Source organism: Vulpes lagopus, chromosome 13 (assembly GCF_018345385.1).
Source record: "Vulpes lagopus strain Blue_001 chromosome 13, ASM1834538v1, whole genome shotgun sequence".
Classification (NCBI taxonomy): Eukaryota; Metazoa; Chordata; class Mammalia; order Carnivora; family Canidae; genus Vulpes; species Vulpes lagopus.
The window spans coordinates 12,740,666-12,761,461 of record NC_054836.1 but is presented as its reverse complement, the minus strand read 5'-3'; the positions used below and the strand labels follow the sequence as shown (position 1 = coordinate 12,761,461).

The window sequence follows — 20,796 nt, the reverse complement described above, 5'->3', positions numbered from 1 at the left end:
ATGTGCTACATTTTTCTCCTACTAGATTATAAGTTGCTTGATTGACTGTATCATTTACGTTTATTTTCCTTTCTCTGCCTAGCACAATGCTTTGCACATAGTACTCACTAATTAAATGCCTTTAAAATATATCAAATTAATTTCCATATATATAAGATGGTGGTTCATCATGGCATTTATAATTACCAATGTAATAACTGAGATGGAATAAATCTATTTTAAATCCTACATAACAAAGTATTGGTAGGATAAGGGAAGGAGGACTTACTCTGTAATCACTTGATGTCACATAAAATATAGGGAGGAAGGCCAGCCAGATGATGCATGTGGTGTACATGGTAAAACCAATGAACTTGGCTTCGTTGAAGTTCTCCGGGCACTTCCGAGTTTTGAAGGCATACACAGTGCATAAGATCACCAGGACCACATCGTAGGTAAGTGAGATCAACATGCTGGAATCTCTGACGTTGCATTTTAAGATGACTGTTTCCCGCTTCTCCAGAAGGGTGTACCGCCTGGTGCCTGGAGCCTCCAGAATCAGCCACACAGACACCACCACAATTTGCACCAGTATCAGACCCAGGCAGATGAAAACCTGAGAACTCGGGCTGATGAATTTTGGCCTCTGAGCGCCATTCTTTACGCCATCAAAGATGCGGGCGATGCAGTTTGTCTTGGTCAGCAGGGCTGAGTAACAGACAGCAAAGGAGGTACCCAGCCCTAGTCGGCGCAATGCACAGATGACTGGTGATGGCTTCGCAATGAAGAAGAATGTCATGCAATAGGACAGACCAACTCCAAACAATAAGATGTAGCAGAGCTCCCGGCCTGATGCTTTGACCAAGGGTGTGTTGTTGTGCTTGATAAAAACAGTCACAACTATGCATGTACACATAAAACCCAGGCAGGCAATGGTTACTGGACCAATGGCCCAGGCATCTTCCCACTTGATGTAGTCCTCGGGAAGATTATAGCAGCCAGATAGGTCTGCAGTAGGCCATTGCCCAAGACCGCAATCCATACAGGTAAACTCATCAGCCAGGTATTCGTAGGGCTCACAGGGGATACAGATCCAGCAGCAGACATCCCCTGGTTGCATGTTCTTCATTTCATTGGGGGCACAGGGATCACTGCACTGGGAAGTGGGGATTGAGTTCCGGGACCAGTGGATGGAGTCAACATCCAGTGATAAGGTTTCTGCCCAGTGACCAACCTTCAGGTAGGAGTACTTGCCACCCACATACTGGAAATTGAACACGTTGTATCGTCCCATTCCATCTCCAAAAGTGTCAAACTTGACAATGCTATCAGCACCTTTATTTGGGTTGAATGGAGCTGTGACATGTAAAGTGAAAGGGAAAAAAAAAGAATACTGTTTAGGTATTTTAGGTGTGATCAATTACTTTATGTCATACTCTTAGCAAAACTGAAAAAAACAGAAAACAGGGATTCCAAGGCTGAGAGAACTTACTACCACTGAGTATACATATTAAAAGCTACTAGAGTACACATGTATTTATCAATTCATTCACTTAACATTTCTGAGTACCTCCTGTGTGCCAAGTGCTAGCACAATACAGCGCCTGCCTTCAATGAAGCTTAGTATGTAACACGGGAACTGGCAGACGTGTAGTCATATTCTCTGTGGTAAGTATTCATTCCCTTAAAGATTTCACAATAGGAATTGGGCAAAACTTTGTGTCTCATCCTTATTACACATTCATGGTGTATAGATACCAAAATGTTAAATGTTTTCATGAAAATATAAAATAGGAAAAAATTTTCTTTCAAAATGAAAAAAATTTTCATTTCATATATGTGGTATGCTTCTTTTTTAAACCATTTTTAAAACTGAAGTATAATTGACATATGTTTTATTAATATCAGGTGTGCAACATGATTCAGCAATTTTATACATTACTCAGTGTCCACCACAATAAGTATAGTCATCATCTGTCACCATATGTTATTGCAATATTATTGACTGTATTCCCTATGCCATACTTTACATCTCCATGAACTAGCCATTTTATAATGGAAGTCTGTACTTCTTAATCCCATTCTGTACCTTTAATCCCCATCCCCTCACTCACCACCTCTCTGCAACCACCATTTTGTTCTCTGTTCTCTATTTTTTGTTCTCTTGTTCTCTATTTAAAAGAGTTTGGCTTTTGTTTTTATTTGTTTTGGTTTTTTAGATTCCATATATAAGTGAAATCATATGGTATTTGTCTTTCTCTTTCTGACTTATTTCACTTAGCATAATACTTCTGAGGTCCATCCATGTTGTTGCAAATGGCAAAATCTCATTTCTTTTTTTACAGCTGAGTATATTCTATTGTATATGTCTATAGCACATCTTCCTTATCCATTCATCTGTCAGTGGACACTTGGGTTGCTTCCATATATAGACTACTATAAATAATTCTGCAGTAAACATAGGAGTTCATATGTCTTTTTGAGTTAGTGATTTTGTTTCTCTGGGTAAATATCCAAGTAGTGGAATTAGTGGATCATATAGTGTATCTATTTGTAATTTTTGAGGAACTTCCATAATGTTTTCCACAGTGGCAGCATATGTTATGCCTTTAACCAGTTCAGATGATTCAGAAGGGAAAAAATGGAAGCCCACTTATAATCCTTTAACCCTAATCTTTTCATGTCTTGGGGTATATTCATGCTTTCTATAGCATGCTTCTATTCACATAAACAAACACATGTGACCTGGTTATCTTGAAGGCACCAACAGTATATAGAAGTTATGTGACAATGAATTAAAGTTTGTTTCTGACTGTACAGTGTCAGGAACCCTATCTCTGTCTCACAGTTTGCTGTGAAGATTCAAGAGCAGCAGCTCTCCAAGCATCTGTGTTTCCTCTCTTCCAGCTGTTTGTTTCTCTTGCCAATGTCTGCTGCCACTTTGATCACCCATTTTTATGCTACTTGCTTCAGTCTACTGTGTGCTTACTATTTCACACTGTCAATCTTTATGCTTTCATTGGATGTAGAAGAAGAATGTTGCTAATATCTACTGATGCATACACAGACTCTACAAGTCTGTGTTGATAAACAGACCCAAAATTGTTCAATGGCTCAAACACAATGCAAGTTTCCTTCTCCTTCATGAGGCCATCTAAGGTCTGGGTTGGTGGTGTCTGTCTTCCACATGGGGCTTTGGGAACCCAAGTTCCTTCTGTCTTGAGGCTGTGCCAATTTATAGGGTCTCCTCATCCATATCCATCCAGTGGAAAGAGAGAATGTGAAGGTGTACCTGCTTCCTAGAAGGGTAAGTCTGGAAGTGTCACATGTTTCCATTCACGTCTCGTTCAGTAGAAATTAGTTCCAGGGCCACACCCAATGTCAAGAGGGGCCAAGAAATGTAGCTTAACTAATGTGCCCAGCTACAACCCTGCTGCAGAATGAGAAAATGGAATTAGAGGGCATGTATTCTTACCCTGCAGGTATTTTCTATCTTTGCTGCCTTCTCCCTGAACTCCCTTCCACCTTCTCTGGGGCTCATGTTGTTCCAGCCAGTGGGAAAACAAACAAGATGCTTTATGACAGAGAAGAGTCCCTCACTGAGTTGCTTGGATCCTTGTGAAAGAAAACTTCACAACTTACCAAGTAGCCCTCTCCTGCTTTAGACTCTTGGGTGCCCCTGGAGGCCTGGGTTGGGTGGTTTACAATCATGTTTCAGACAACATATGAGATCTGTTAGCAAGTGTAGTCCAATATGTCAAATTTAGTCCTCACTTATGATTTATTTCTCAATGATTTTATTATCTCACTTGCAATTCAACTGTTTTGGTTTTTGGTGGGGGTTTTGTTTGCTTGGTTTTAGGTTTTAGGTTTTTTGTTTTTGTTTTTTTTTTTTGCATTTCAACTTTACTAATCTTTGTCTAGCTTTCTGCCACATTCCACAACCCCATCACAAATGTCTGTGTGTGGCTGTATTCTAGTTGTGGAATGGCTTTGTGCTCATAGTGAGGCAGTAATGAGGGCACAGTTTGGGACAGATGGTTTATATGTGATTCTCATCTCTGTCTTTTAATAGTTGTATGTCTTTAGCCAAATTAACCTTTCTGATTTTGTTTTTCAATCTGCATATTATAAATAAAAATTATTAAAATGATCATTTTTCCACTTGGTTTTAGCACTTGCCAGATATAAAACTGTATTATAATTAACTCTATGTTATTTGTTTTTTCTCTTGATCTCTTTCCACAGTGGTACAATCTTTTTCCATTGATATAGCTTTAGACTATGCTTTAATATCTGTTGGGACAAGTGAAAATAGGAGTTGAAACACTTATTACCGTATTTTTAGGAGTAGGAATCAGTATCAGAATTCTTATATTACATAAAACTAACCCTGTGTAGTCTGTGCTTATAAAAATCCACTAAATTTTTAGGGATTCCTTTCACATGTTACTACTTTCTATAGCATAATAGAGAATACCTATTATGTATCATGTGACTTCACAAATAAGTGAAATGTTGAATATTTTAACATATTTCACATCAAGTTTAACAACCTCAGATGTGTTATTCAGTTGTTTACTCTTAACTATGCAATGAATCTCCACCAATAGTCAGTTGAAGTTAGACTATTCTGGAAAAGATTTGTAAAAGGAATATGTTTTACATTCTTAATTTAAATTCATCATTTTCACAAATATTTTTAAGTTTCTTAAAACTAATATATTCGATAGATGATAAAAATGATTGCCTGTGTATTCTGAGCTGGAAAGGGTTACTGATAAGACTACCGGCCTGTGAGCTAATAGTATAAACACTAGAGATAAAAAAACATTCCTTTTACAAATCTTTTCTGGAAATGATCTAATATCTCAACTGCATATTGGGGGAGACTGTTTGCTGAGGTGATGTTAACAGAATTAATAACACATCTGAGATTCTTGCATTTGATATAAAATGTGTTAAACTATTCAAGATTTCACTTATTTGTGATACATGAAAGGAGTCTCTAAAATTTTTAATGATTTGTTAAGCATAAAGAAACTGAGTTTGATGTTAACATAAGAATTCTGATAGTGACTACTCCTGAGACTATAGTAATAATGTTTCAATTCCCATGTTTTTTCTTAATTGTTGGAAAATGTTGACTATTAATACATTTTTAAAAGATTGTAAATAAGGACTTCAGCTCCTGCTTTTACAGAATGTTGCTGATTATTTTTCATGAGGCTATTTTAAAGCAGAGGGGCAGAATATATTTAGACTTTCATCAGGTTTTTCCTCCCTACCTTTTTATTTTGAAAAATTTCAAACCTATAGAAATGGTAAAAGAAAAGGTTGATGGATACCACAGTCCTGGGATGACCTAGAATTAACTAGTAATTAATATTTTGTCATATTTGTTTTATTGGTCTCTTTTTTACAAATATACTTACTATTAAAATTATGAAAAAATAAAATAGCTATTCTGAAGTTGTTTATAGAGCAGGAGCTGGCAAACTGTAGCCCATGGGCTAAATTCTGCTGCTTACCTATTTTGTAAATAAAGTTTTATTAGAACATAACCATGCTCGTTTTTTAACATATTATCTATGGCTGCTTTCCCACTACACCAGCAGAGATGAGTTATTTCACTAGAGATTGTATGGCCCCCAAATATTTACTATATGACACATTCCATCAAAGCCACATAAACTTTTTTTTTAACTTTTTAAATTTATTTATTCATGAGAGGCACATAGAAAGAGGCAGAGGTATAGGCAGAGGGAGAAGCAGGCTCCTTATAGGGAGCCAATGTGGGACTTTATCCTCGGACCAGGGATCAGGCCCTGAGCCAAAGGCAGATGCTCAACTACTGAACCACCCAGGCGTCCCAAAACCACATAAACTTTTATTCCATAAAAGGTTGGCACATTCTACCTCAAAATATACAGAGCAAAACGAACCCATACACAGCATTGGGAGCACAGAATTTGGTAGTAAAATTAAATATTTGTGTATCTGTTACCCAGAAATCACATTCTTACACATGTGCCCTAGAGAAATTCTTGCACATGTATACCAGAAACATGTAGATGAATGTTACTAGCACTGTGTATAAGAAAAACACAAGTAGAAACAACTTCAGTTTCCAACAGCCCCCCAAAAATATTTTGTGTATTATTCACAATATCTATTGTGAATATTGTTGTGAAATAAAACTAACAACAGCTATGGGAAAGAAGATGGATGTATTTTAGAAACACTGTGTGAGAAGACTATATGATTCTACTTTCATAAACTTCTGAGATGAACAAAACTAAGCCTACCATTTGGGGATGCATACAGAAGTGATAAACTTTTAAGAAAAAGCGAAAGAATGGTAAGAATGAGATTCAGGATAATACATATTGAGTGAGAATGAGCTATGGAGAAGGATGGCCTGGGAAGAGCACAGAGGTGGTTACCAATTTGTAATCTTCTGTTTCTTGTCCAGATGAAGTGTTTCTCATGAATGATTATTTTATTGTTGTACTTCATAAGTTAAACTAAGTATATTCTTTGTATGATTTAGCATTTCATAATAAAAATATTTAAAAATTAAAATGTGAGAATATACTATTCCAGACACAAATAAAGTGTATTAATTAATCTTGTCATTCTAGGGGACTAATTTTGCAAGTATTTATTCTCCTGATTATCACATTTAGGGACTGAGTATTTAGTTATAGTCAGCTGCTCCTGTTTATGTAATGACTTATTAGATTTGCTAAGACATATTAGAATATATAAATAACTTATATATACAAATTAGAATCAGGAAAAAAAAACACTGCATTTAAAGGGCATCCATTTAAAAAACTTCGTATATTTAACAAAATATGTGAAGGTGCAACTCACCTGAGATCCATTTTGGATCTAACCTCAAGAACTGTTAGATAATAAATTTATGTTGCTTTAAGTGACTATATTTGTGATCATTTGTTCCAAAGGCAGTAAAAACTAATACACACATTAATAATATTTTGCATTTGTACACGTATTCTATTACAGAGGCTCTAGAGAAGCCTCACTACACTGCTGGTGAGTAGGTAAATTGGTGTCCCTCCAATGGAGGGAAACTTGACATAGATTTTCAAAATTATGAATGCATGTAACTTCTGACTCATCATCTCCAATTTCTGGAATGTATCCTACAGACATACCTGCATATGTGTCAGATGATGTTTTCACAATGTGTTTATTTCAGAGTTGTTTACAACAGAAGAATATTGGAAATTATCAATAATTTAAAATCAAATACTATATAGCTATGAAAAGAAACAAGGAATCATTCTGTGTGCCACATGTTATGGAAATATAAAAAATTTTTAAATGACAACATTAGATTTAAAAAAGCTGCACACATAAATGATGACATTTAATATGCTTTTATTTAGATGGAAAATAGAAGATTTTATTCTTTTTTTTAAACTATGTGCATAGAGGAACATCAGAAGGATACTTAAGAAAGTGGTTACCAATGGGCAAGAAATTGGAAAAGTGCAAATGCATGACAAAGATGGGACGGAAATTTTTATTCAATTCTTTCATATACTTTTTGCATTTTGAGGCATGTGAATGTGTTACATATCCAAAATATAATAGAAAAAGGAAAACATAAGTCAACAATCAGTTTTACATTTGAGTAAACTTCTAACCTGAGAGAGACTGAGACAGTCAGAAAAAAGAAACCGTGGGAGTACATAGAGACAGCACAAGTAGCAAGAGGCAAATGCTATAAAGTACTAACATGCTTGGAGAGACAAGAGAAGGCACTGCATCCATGAGTTAGGTGTAGTATATTCTTAAAAAGGAACCATCAGAGAACAGGCATGAGATTCTGGAAAAGAAATAGCGGAACTAGAAATTCAATATAAGGATGGAAAGATATATCTGAGAAAACTCAAAGTTTGACAAAAATGCTGAGAAGGAAAGCAGAAAAACAGGAAAGCTAGAGAATACTCTGTGGGATTTCAACAGTCAATCAACGAGAGTTCCAGAAAGAGAAAGAGAAAATAGATGGAGGACATTATCACAAGAGTCAAAGCGAATGACTATGGAGAATGGATATGGCTGGAAAAAGAGAGAAGCAAGAATTATTCTTTCTCATAAGCTAGTTGAATTCATGTAAGAATTATGTACATTTTTTTGATAAAATAAACTATAAAGTTAAGAAAGCATGAAGAATAATGGAGCAAGGTCAGGTACAACAGCTTGCAAAATAACTTATGGAAATGATATTCTGTAAATATTGTAACAAGCGCTTGATAAGAGGATGGTGAACAAATAGTACTTTTGGTGAATTTTTGTTTTTAATACCAGTTTACCTTTCACTACATTTGTTTTGGTAAACAGGTAGCAAAGTATGGTCTAGTGTCTAAATCACTTGAATACATAAAATACATGAAAGTCCTTCAAATAAAGGTATTATGAATTCTAAACAAAGAGCCACTGTCAGTGGAAGTGTCCTGAGCGTTAGTTTGGAATAAAGGGTTGTAGTGTCTATACGCCAGTGACAAAGACTGAAAGGGAAATGTAGAAGAAAAAGAACCATGTCTGTCAGATATTCCACCAGAGAGAATAATTCTGTTTCTGAGGTTATTCTGAACATGACTGGCCTGGGTAGTGAGTGTGTGGGCAGGTAGGAAAAGCAGGCTCTTTCACAGGTGCGGCTGGAGTCACTTCAATGACTGAGCAGCTGGAGGCTCTAGGGTATTGATCTCATTGCCTTCGCGACACATTCATAGTTGCCTCTAAGTCAAATGGCTCACCTGGGAAATAAAATCCAGCGAACCAGAATCATGGAGATCAGTTGTACGGTTCTTTGGAGTGAGGAGACTCTCGGGAGTTTTCTATTTCTAGAGTTGAATCTCACCAAGGGAGCAAACATCATTAGAAATCCGTTCGTTGTTGCAATAGCATGAAAGAACCCAAATGAGAGGAGGGAAAAAGAGCTAGAAGGATGGCAGGATCCTTTTTCAGAAAGATTTATAACTTCCAAAGTCTAATTTCAAGTCCTTTCACTATCTCAATCCTCAAAATCAGTTCCCAACTTTTCAGAAGGAGCCTGACGTGGCCTGAAGTCTGGAGAATGTCTTCTCAGTTCAGTTATGATCCAATTAGTTCTGACCCCAGTTTTTAATGGATTTATTTGAGAAGCTTAGTGCCAAGGTGACCAGCTCTCCTAAGGCCCATTTGGTAGAGAGGAGGCAAGCCCATGCCTTAAAAATATCATAGGTCAATGGCGGGAGACAATTAAATCCGTTCTTTATTTTTTTCTCTCAGACAGAAGGCCAATTAAGGTAAGATAATAATGTGGCTCTAACAGGCTTCCAGTAATGTACTGCCACGGCCTGCGTTCACATTCATAAATACTAACAGAGATTACAAGAGCTACTAACAGCAGCATGGCTCCAATCTTACATTTTACAGCCAGGCAATCACTGAGGTTTCGGTGAACTAACTTGATGAACTGGAATAAACACATAAATGAGAAGGCAGAAAATGGCATCTCTCTTGAAAGACCTTGTTGGAGGTCAAGAAGTAATGAAATAAAAATTCTTTGGCTAAGAGCAAACAATCGTTTACAAACATCATGCAGCAGGAAGATAGCGAGGCCTAAGAGGGAATCCAAGGGGCTCTCAGTAATGAATTTGCCTAGCAATTAGGAACAAAATTGCAGATGCATTTCTCATGATTATTTATCAACAGAACCTTGCTGCTGGGGCAAAGCACCACCTAGATGTCTAAGGTGGTCCGTGTCACATATTGAAAAGTACTTAGTAAGTACTTATAGTACACAGTGCACAGTGAAAGTGAGTGTTCAAGAAAAACTACTGAAAGAGCATCGTTTTTGTTTTTGTTTTTTTTTTGGTGGTGGGTATTAGGACTTTTGTAAAGGACTCTTACGTTCTCCTGAAAAGTTAGTATGGCTAATGCTTCTAATGCTTTATTACATTTTAGCCTTGTTTCCCTACCTCTGTTCTACGTATTATTGCTGAAGTTTTCAGCCCTTAAGACAGCTCAGCAAAGACCAATCTACTCTTACACTAAGAACAAAGAGTGGGGAGTGAAGTCATAATGAATGAAAATCAGTGAGATTTGAATCCCTTTCTCTCCCAATTCAGAGATCAGGCTCAGTGTTGGCCTTTGCTTATTTGGTTTATTTCAGCTGGAAATCTCACAGTGGTCACTGAATCTTTGGTTTGGGATCCTCTTAAATGTGAGCTAGTGCTGTTACCCCATTGTTTTCTAGTCCCCTTCCATCCACTCCTGCCTTCCTGATACATGATCTGCTGCTTTTCTCACCAACCATGTGACTTTCTAAAACTTTTTAGACTTTCTAAAACTTTTAATTGAACTGTATATAGAGAAAAACTGCAAAAATAAGTGAATCATGGCAATGTGAACATATATATAAGTAATATCACACTCTTAAGAAATAGAGCATTACCAGTCTTCTCATTCCTATTCCTTCTCCCTGAAGGTTGCCACCACTGTACCTTTGAGTACAAAAACACATCAATGTCTTTGCCATACCAGAGACCTAAACATCATATTAGGGAAATGGGCCTTTGTGCTTTTATTTTGATGGCTTACTATATTACTTTGCCAGCCAGGTTAAAAACCATGGGTCCAGGTTCCCAGTTAGGGGTGATTTTGCCCTCAGAAAATATTTGGCAATGTCTGGAGACACTTTTCGTTATCATGACTCAGGGCTGGGGCTGCTGCTGGCCCCAGAAGGCAGAGGCTTTGGGTGGAGCTAACTAGTCTACAGTGTACAGGACACCTGCATGACCAAAAGTTACCCAGTCATAAATATCAACACTACCAAGATTGAGAAATACTCAAGGGTAATATTTTTGGATTTCTAGAGATAATCTGATAATGTGTAGCTTCTTTATAAATTGAAAATCCCCATGCCAGGTTGATTCTTTATGGTGTTATGATACTGAGTTCACTTTTACCTGAAGTTTTATTTTTTTTTTCTTCTCCCTACAGACAGTTCCAGCTTACATGCTCCCTTCAATTCTCTTTCAGAGTCCTATCCTTTTCACATAGAATGATAGCTGGACTGAACCTGTTGCCATGTTATCCCCACCTCTACCATAGACCCCATTTCATATGGATCTCTATGGTTTTCCTTTTATGCCCTTTGAAAAACTAGTCAATCCATCTGGATGTCTCCTGGCTGTCAATCCCCTCCTAGGAAAGAAGCCATTTCTTGCATATAAACAGGGGAGGGGGGTAGGTGTCACTACCTTTTTGGAGCAGACTCACAACAAGAATAGGTGTTAGTAGAGAGAACTAAGTAGGGTCTCTATGGGATATTTCCCCCCGATTTAATATGATGTCCTCAGTGCAAACCAAAGCACCTGAGAACCCCAGGACTTTGCAACACTCATCAGAGGTTTTCAATTTTGTGAAAAGAAATTGTGAATTCTGAGGACAGATTTAATCTGTCCTCATGTTTTTTAATGTGACTACATCAAGTAGTAGAGCATAGATTTCTTAAAAAAAAAGAAAAAATAAACAGGAAAAAAAAAGGCCTGCCCCCAAAGTTGGATAGAAGTACATATCCACCCATGACTTTTAAAAAAAGAAGGCATCTGTTCCCTGTTGTTTTGCCCTGCATCACTCCTCCCCTGCAATGCCACAGATCTGAATGCAGTAGAGTTCAGTGCAATGTGATAGGGACAGAAGGTGAAAATGGGTGAGAAAATCCCATTCAGAGAAGTTCTAGTAAGTCAGCAGTACCAACTATAAAAATAAGTCTGCTTGAAAAATGGTAGCAGAGCTAATATTCTGAAGAACATAGTCACAGTAAGAATGCTTAATAAAATGAACTTTCCATTTTAAGCAAACAATATACCACTCTATATAAAACCCAGGATAGCAGAAATTTTATTCTTCAAGAATGAACTTTCCAAAGATAAGCTCAGAAACTTAGCACAAGGTAACTGAAGTTTCTGTGGGGGAAGCAAATTAATTTCTATTCTCCTGCTTTATGCATGCACGGACATGTGTTTGAATCTCTGTGTTGTATCTATCATGTAAAGAGAATACAAGGGAAAATAAATGACTTCTCCTCCCAGCATGCAACTCTATAGTTGGCCTGTCATGTGTTCCCTAAGCCACTGTAGCATAGCATATATAGCCTGGTCTGTTTTTCACAGACAGGGGCTGAATTTTTGAACTACAAGATTTTAAACGACCTTGTCAGATCATCAAGCACATCTATACACTGTTAAAAAAATTCCAAACTCACATCTTCCTGAAAGGGTTCTGGTTCCACTGGAAATAATTAAGGTGGCAAATTTCAAAGTAGTAACTTAAAATTTTTCTCTTCAATTTGTGCCATAATTTCTATTTTGAATTATTGTAAAAATAAGGATGCTAAAGGTATCATAAACCTGGTTATTTTTTTCCTTCCTAGAAAATATTCCTAGAGAATGACCAACCTCAGAAATCATTTTAGCTCATACAAATCTTATTGCCATTCCTTCAATTACATTAAATTCATAAGGTAGATAAAATTAACTGGGTGATAGATAAACATAGCCCTTTAAACATAGCAATCACATATATATCAGATATAACTATATGTAATACATACTTATATAACATAGATATGTTTATAATATATATCTTAATATATTATATATAACATATATAATTGTTATGCTTAAGGGATGTATTAGTATTCTATCACCAACTTTATTATAAAATCATATATATATATTTCTTGCTTAAATTCTGAAATTTCCCATATGGTATTTTTTACCAGAAAATCAGGAGATAGGGCATCATTAACATTCAGAACTTTACCCAAAGTCATCCTCAAAATCGCTGGAGAAAATTATGGTGTTTTCATATCAGCATCCAAGCAGGTGTGCAACATGAAGTAGACAAAAGAACGTTGGGGATCTTCTACTTCCTCTTTTTTTCCAGCATACCTTCTTGTTCCCCAATACCCAAGCTTCCCATGTAGCCCTAAGGAAAACCAATCCCCAACAAATTCCAGAAACTGGATACTGATTGATCATTGCTTTTATCCCAATTCTGGTTCTCCATACAATGTGCACAACATGAACAGCGCCTCCAGTGATGTCTGGAGCGCTATATAATAGGAAGCCATTATTATTCCTGTGGACTGTTGTAATAGCCTCCTAGCTGATTTTCTGTACCTGGTCTCTTCCTCTTTGTTCTCCTGATTCTTCTTAAAATGTCCTTAAGGCACCACAACCACCAGTGTCTTGTCACCCCACTGTGTGGAGCCCTCAATGCCCTTCCTGTTGCATCTAGCAAAACTGACTGAATTTTTGTTGTTGTTGTTCTTTTTAGGATGAAAATAAATGTTCTAAGAAAAAAAAACCTGTGATCAAATAAACTGGATTAACAAAGCTAACCAGGTTTCATTCCTGAATGTAGCGTTTAGCTCTTAGAGCATCTAATTTGTGAATCTGCTCTGAGAATCATCCAGAAAGTGATTAGCTGTAGAGGCTTTCCCTATGTTTTGGACTACCACATCTTAGTTGAATGTGCTTACTAAAGGAGTCTACCCTCTTGGGTACTGGTGTGTCTTGGAACCATACCCAACAGAACTGAGCTTCACCGAGGACTCCCGGGTCCTGCACAATCGGGTCCACCCCACCCCTCATCCCTCTTGTGCTGTCCCTTCAGATCCACAAGGAACCCTTGCTGCCTGCTTCTTCTTCACCCATATGCACCCATCTCCTTTCCACCTGCAGAGCTTCATCAGATCATCACCATGCTTCGTAGGCACTTTCTTCCCTGGAATGCCTGTGAAAGCATCCGTGCTCCTTAGAGCTGGCACAAGCATTACATCTCCTGCCCTTCACTGCAACCCGGCTGAAAACCCCATTCCTCTCTGTGATCTCATGTATAACATTCCTTTTCTTTGGAGCTTACCACCTGTCTCTCACATAATATTTTGTTCTGTATCTCTCTCCCATTTTTCTATTTTATTATCATCAAGTTGTGGGCCTCTCAAAGGCAGAAACTAGACTTTATTGTCTTTCACACAGGAGTGGTGAACTGGGATCTCTAGGCTACATTCAGCCTGAGAAATATGTCTATTTGTCCTGCACCGTATTTCCAAAAATATCTGAATTAGTGTCTTTTATTAAAACATTGAGATAAAAATTTAGATTTATTTCTCAAAACTCAGGAAAACATGGTGACCCTGGGCCTTTGCTGAATAATAGACATGGCTGGCAGGAGTTCCAGGCTACCTGCTCCCTCCTACCACTGACCAGCTCACTGATGATGGACTCACCTTTCCACCCCAGTGACCAGATCTACTACAGAATAGGTTCTTGAAAAACAGGTGTTTTAAGCTAAGTGTAATTATCTCACAAATCTCGAGGGCCAGGGAGAAAAAAAAAATCCCACTCATCAGAAAGAAAATTACAGATTTTTAAATTTTATGTTCTTTTTCAAAATGAGCAGAGAGAGAATGAATTAAGGAGGTGTGCTGGTGGAAAATGCAAATAAATAAGAGATGCTTGGCCATAAATGAACTCTCTGGGGTCCTAGAGCCCATGTGTGCACCTCCAGCAGAGTATGCTTCACCCTCAATAAGTTGCTTATTTGCTCTGAGAGCTTCATCTGGGGTGGGCTGTGCCATGCATCATTCTTCCCTGGAATCTGACTAACTGCTTGCATTGGAATCTCTCTCATTACTTACTGGTCACTTCACTGATGTGTGTTTCGGCAACTCATAGGATTCCTAGGAGCACTACATGGAGAATGCTTGGCACAATGTCCAGCACACAAAGGATACTCCATGACTCTTGGCTTGATTAAGACAGCACCCTCCAGTAGGTAGTTGATAAGTGTTTGTTGAATGAATGAATGCATGAATGAATGAATCCATTATGTAGCCACTGTGTGGTCAGCCAGCTGGCTGTTAGCCTCAGTTAAATGGATTAGGTCTGTTCAAAGAATCATCACAGGAATCTCGGCACATACACACATGTACAAAGCTAAAGGCAGCGAAGAAATGTTGGACTTGGTCATTAGGACATAATTAATGTTGGCTGTGGAAATGAGGAAGAAATAGCCTCTGACTTGTTGGCATGTTTAGATATGTTTTTGCTGTAGGGTGGGCCCTGGGGGATGTTGAGGGGTGGAAAGAGACTAGAAGGCTGAAAGCATTTGCTTTGGAGAGTCTGTTCTGGTTTATAGAAGTGGGGGCCTGCTTTCCTTCCGGGTTCTTTTCTCTCAGAGAACCTATAAGATTTTTAATGACGGGCATTTTGTCTTCCTAATTGTTGTAACCTTGGTACCTAGTACTTAACAAATGCGTGCTGGGGGAATAGTTAAAAGAATCAGAAAAGGAATGAATAATATGAGGCAGAAAGCAAGGATCAGCTGATAGGTAGACAGAATTTGTATGTAAACACATAAGGTAATAGTGTATTATTGCATGGAGCAGTAAGTATAGAAATACCACTCTGAAGGGACCTGGTATATCTGGGGCTAACACTTCAAGGCTTTCATGTGAAAACTGAAAAGTGATTGCTTGTGGAAAGTACTCAAAGCATACTTCCTGCTGAATTTACTTGGAGAAACCCAACTTAAGGTATTCATTTCTGTTATCTATATTAAAATAATTATGCTGAGACAAGATAATACCTCCTCATGTCTCCACCTGAGCACCAGGATTGAGATCCTGCTGGAAGTCAGGTGGACCCTATCATGCTGCACATACAGGTTTGTCCTTTCCAGCCATGACAAGCTCTTTCTAGGCAAAATCATTAGACGTTTGAGTTTGACCTCTCAGCCTTCTTATCCACAACATTTATGCCCTTCCCCTATGTTATGAGTCAGACACCTCTCCACACCAAAACTTACCCACACAGAGGGTTGTGATTATCTGTTGTGGGGATTGGGGTATACGTTTAAGTCACTATAAGAGTTTGTTCACAGGTTTATTTGGTAAAACTCTCCAATTGTATTGTGGAGAGCAAATGCTTTGTTCTAGTTAATGGAATTGAATATGGTCGTCTGGGAACAGATCATTGATGGAAGCGTGGGAATAATTAAGTTCAGCAGAGAATCTTTCTCATCTTCAGGTTCACCTGGGCAGAGATTATCCTTACATATCAACCTTCTATTCCCATTTTATTTGGATTTCAGAGTACATTCCGTGGAGTGTGGAATGGGCAGGGTTTTTCCTTTTTTTTTTTTTTTATTGCCTTTGTTTTGTTTTTTTCTATTTTCACCTTAGTAAGTGCTTTCCACTTCAGAACTAATGAAAGATAACTTTGGAAGGAGATGGAGATGGTGTGTGACTTTGGCATTCATGGGTTAGAACATTATACATTGTGGATCAAAGGCCTCTGAGTAATTGCACTACAGAAATCGGGTTTTGAGGCGAGTCCTTCTTTGGTTGCTGATCATAGCCATTGCGCTGTGTCTGCGCCCCCAGGCCTGCTGAGCAGCATGGCATTAGCTTCAATTCAGCCTCTCCATCCCTGATTGTTGCTGCTACAATGGTCAGTTTTCAATACTTTTTCTTCAAACAGCTTAAAATTGTCCCCGGAGCATTTCTTTTGTTGGCTTTAGGGTGTGTGACTGTCTTTCTTGAATGTGCTATGTGGTAACTCATTTGAAACACAAGCAATAACATTTTTAAGGTAGCAATTGGAATGAATATAAAGTCTCTTTTTCAAAGCTTCTCTTGATAATGTATGATTTGAGAAGGAAGAAATTTGCAAGAACTTTGTTGCAAGACTAAAGGGGAAAGGTGAAAAACTGATTTTTTTCCCCTTAGATTTACTCCTTCCCACACATGCATAAAGACATACAAACAATGACAGCTATTACTTTCGTTTGAATTTTCATCGTATGAATTCAGAAAATGGCACAGGCATCTCTAGCTGTGATAATTGCGGTGTAAAGTGAAGTGTTCTTTATAGTGGAGGAGTTAGAGCTGTGTGAGCGAGCACTGCAGGGATACACTTCACACTTGGACACATCTTACAAGTGAGGAGGTCCAGGACAGGTGTTTCAAGTCACTGTGTGATAGCTGGGGGGCAGCATAAGCCTTCTCTACCCGATGCCTGTCAGAGGTCTGGTCAACGAGATAGGGATTTGGTGGCCGAAGAGAAGCTTATGATTCACAGTGTACATCTGCCTGCCTAGGAAGTTGACCCACATTATACAGCACTGCTGGATCAGAACTTCCTCTTTTATTGCTAATCGTTGTAATTAGTTTCTGGACTTTTAGGTGCTGCTGGGAAGTGATCAAGGCTGCAGGCATCTGCTGGATATTGAACCATTTAGCATGTATGCACCTTCTTTTACTGAAAAATAAATAGCCTTGTTCTAGTCCACTGGATTTCTTCTCAACACTTCCTTCTTATAATCATATAAAGAAGGAATCCTAAACTGTATTTATGACCACTCCTGCACATGCACCTATTTGAGTAGTGCTTTGTACCCAGCTTTGTGCTTTACATACATCATCTCATTTTTTTTTTTTAAATTTTTTAAATTTATTTATGATAGTCACAGAGAGAGAGAGAGGCAGAGACACAGGCGGAGGGAGAAGCAGGCTCCATGCACCGGGAGCCTGATGTGGGATTCGATCCCGGGTCTCCAGGATCGCGCCCTGGGTCAAAGGCAGGCGCCAAACCACTGCGCCACCCAGGGATCCCTACATCATCTCATTTTAATTTAACCTGATAAAATGAGTCCTTAGTGACATTTGGCAGATGAAGGGATTGAGCATGAAAGAAGTTGAGTCATGTGACTACTACATGAAAGTCTCAGAAGCAAACCCAGATGTTCATGACTCTCACACTTGTGTTTCTAACTATGGCCTATCCTATCCTACTCTGATTCTTGGGTGCCCCAATATAATTTACATATCTGTTCATGGTGCTTCCATAAGCACTGCATTTATTTGCCATAGTCATTTTTACGTAATGTTTTGGTTGTCTTGAAAGCAGAAACCATGTCTTATTCATTCTCGATATTTAGCACAGTAAGAGGCACACAGTAAGCATTTCAGGGGTGACCTGTGGGGCTGGTCTTTGAGGCTAAATAAATGAACACATTCATGGTATGATTTGAGGATTTCTATAAGTGGGTCATTTGAGAAAGAATTATTATTAATTATTATTATTATTATTATTATTATTTTTTGCTGTCACCATAAAAAGCAGTGATCCAGACTTGAAGGAATGCCCTGATCTACAATACGAGATGATGCCTAAGGAGACAGGCTTATGGTACATGTATATGGGAATGAAGTGGATGGTCTACTTCAGCAGATCCAAATTCCCTTTCTGGATCTAGGTTGCATACCAATAGTTCCTTTTGTGGTATTGGTGTCTTGGATAAATTTTAGCATTATTGCTTTGAGTATCTCATTTACTGATAATTTTTGAGACCATGTTTGTGAGTCCTAATTATGAATGATTTAAAAATTGTCATCTTTTTATTAGGGTGAAGAAGGAGGTTGAGAAACCTTAGAAGGCCTCATATTCTCTTCATTTCCCTGATTCATACATATTAGTTCTCTTACTTTCAATAGCAATTCCACAAGGTAAGTTCCATTATTATTCCATTTTCTAAAGTAGCTAAGAAAGACTATGTTGTGCTTCTGGAGATTTTTCAGCCTGGGAAATGATTTCCCAGACCTTAGCTGACAAACACCCTTTGTCCCACAATTCCTTCTCCATAATGCAGCAGGAACAATCTTCCTTAAATCACATTTGCTAGGTCATCTCTTGATTAAACCTTTCGGTGGGCTTTTGTTTTCATGAAAAACTCTTTAGCAGAAGACTTGATGTTTTTGACAATGTGATTCTTTTACTTCCTTAACAACTGCTTACCTACTACTCTCTTCTTCTTCCTTCTCCCCAACACTTGTACCCACCACTCCAGACCATCCTTTTCAAGCTCTATGTTCCATGAATACCAAACAATTTTCCATTCCCTAAAAGTTCCATGCTATTTGCCTATGTTCCTTTGCATGTGTCATACCCTTTGCCAGGGTTCCTCTTTACTAATTCTTATTTATGTCTCCTTATTTATGTCTCCTATTTATGTCTCTTAAAATTAGAATGGATACTCCTTTGTATCCTTTTAGTATTTAGTTCTAACCTCAACTCATTCATTTATCTAGCATCACCAACATGCTCATGATCCCTGTCTCCATGAAGGTTATTCTAGTGGGCTACAGACAAACAAATAAAGTAAATTTAAATAGTGCTAAGTGCCGTGACAAAAACTAAAAAAAAGGTAATGGTATAGAGAACAAATCACAGCAGTTGAGAGGATTCTTCAGATAGAGTGACTGAGGCAGACTTCTTTTAGGAAGTATGATTTTAGCTGAGCTTTACAATAAGAAGAAGCCAAGCATTCGAGGTCCTGGAGGAAGAATATTCTACATTGAAGGAGCAGATAAGAAAGTATCTAAGGTTGGAACATGCTTGGGATGGTTGATGGACAGAGAAAAAGCCACGGTGTTTCATGCATAGAGGATAAGAGGAAAGTGGTGCAAGATATAAAGTTGGAGAGGCAAGCAAGAGACTGCATCCTAGGAGGGTCATATGGACTCTGGTAATGTGTTTAGACTTTATTCTATCATCAATGAAAGGCGTTCAAAGAATATTATGATTAGAATTATACTTAACTGCTCACTCTGATTGCTATGTGGAAAAGAACTCTAAGAGCATAATAATGAAGATAAGGAAAACCATTAAGTTAGTGTTTCAGGAAAAGAAGCAAGAGATGAAGGTGAATAGCTTGGAAGAGGAGTACATATGGTAAAAAATGGTCAGAGTTGGGATATATCTTTTGAAGTGGTGCTCATGAACATTGGAAGTGAAGAAAAGAGAGCCCATCTTTGATCGATTAAAGATTTTTATTTAAATGGATGGATAATGGTGCCATTAACTGAGAACGATAGGTAAAGGAACAGGTGGGTTTTTTTCTGGAGATCGAGGAGTGAAAGGAGAGGTGAAAAGAAAGAGCTTTGAAATGGATAGGTTAAACTTGAGATTATTTTAGATATCCAAGATGAGATGTCACTGAAATCATTAAATACATAAATCTGGATACCCGCGGAGAGATCAGGAATAGAGAGAAGACATTTGTGAATCACCATTGCATGGCTGATGTTCCATATTAGGGACTTGATCAGATAACTACAAAAAGAGGATTGGTAGGATGGGGCCCTGGAGCACCCCAACATTTAGAGTTTGTACACAGGAGGAGGAGGAGAGAAGCATGCTAAGGAGACTGAGAAAGAAGGGCCAGTGAGCAAGGAGAAAGAGGGTGTGGAATAGTGGAAGTCAGAGAATAGTGTTGTAAATGGGAATAGAAGCCATAGAAGCCTAAAGAGGAAGGGACAATGAAGTGAATGGTCCATCACTGCATTATAATCACCTCTTCATTCCCACATATTCTCCAACAGATTGTAAATTCCTAACAGTATAGATTGACACCTTTCCTGCTTCAGTGCATAGGTCCAGGACCTAACACACAGTAGGTGCCTCATAAGCATGTTCTGAAGGGATAAATGAATACCGAAGCCTAATAAGATGACAGCTGAACCCTGACGAGGCTTAGCAAATTCGGGAAATATCTGCACTGACCTTTAGCCTAAATAGTATTTAAAATATTCTGTAATAGTTAACATTAAAAGCAATTGGAAACAGGACTCAAATAGTGTATTGAAAAATATTCATTAAAAAATGATGGACAGCATGATAGAGTACACTATACAGGAGGGAGCCGAAAAGAATGAACTGCATT

At 38.0% G+C, this 20,796-nt stretch overlaps 1 protein-coding gene across 1 annotated transcript in view; it reads right to left on the bottom strand.

Annotated features, from left to right (window-relative positions):
- Nucleotides 1-20,796, bottom strand: part of GRM3 (glutamate metabotropic receptor 3) — a 207,147-nt gene that overhangs the window by 25,361 nt on the left and 160,990 nt on the right. Inside the window, exon 4 of the mRNA XM_041727323.1 lies at nt 269-1,335. Coding sequence (XP_041583257.1) covers nt 269-1,335 — 1,067 coding nt within the window. The remainder of the gene's footprint in view (nt 1-268; nt 1,336-20,796) is intronic.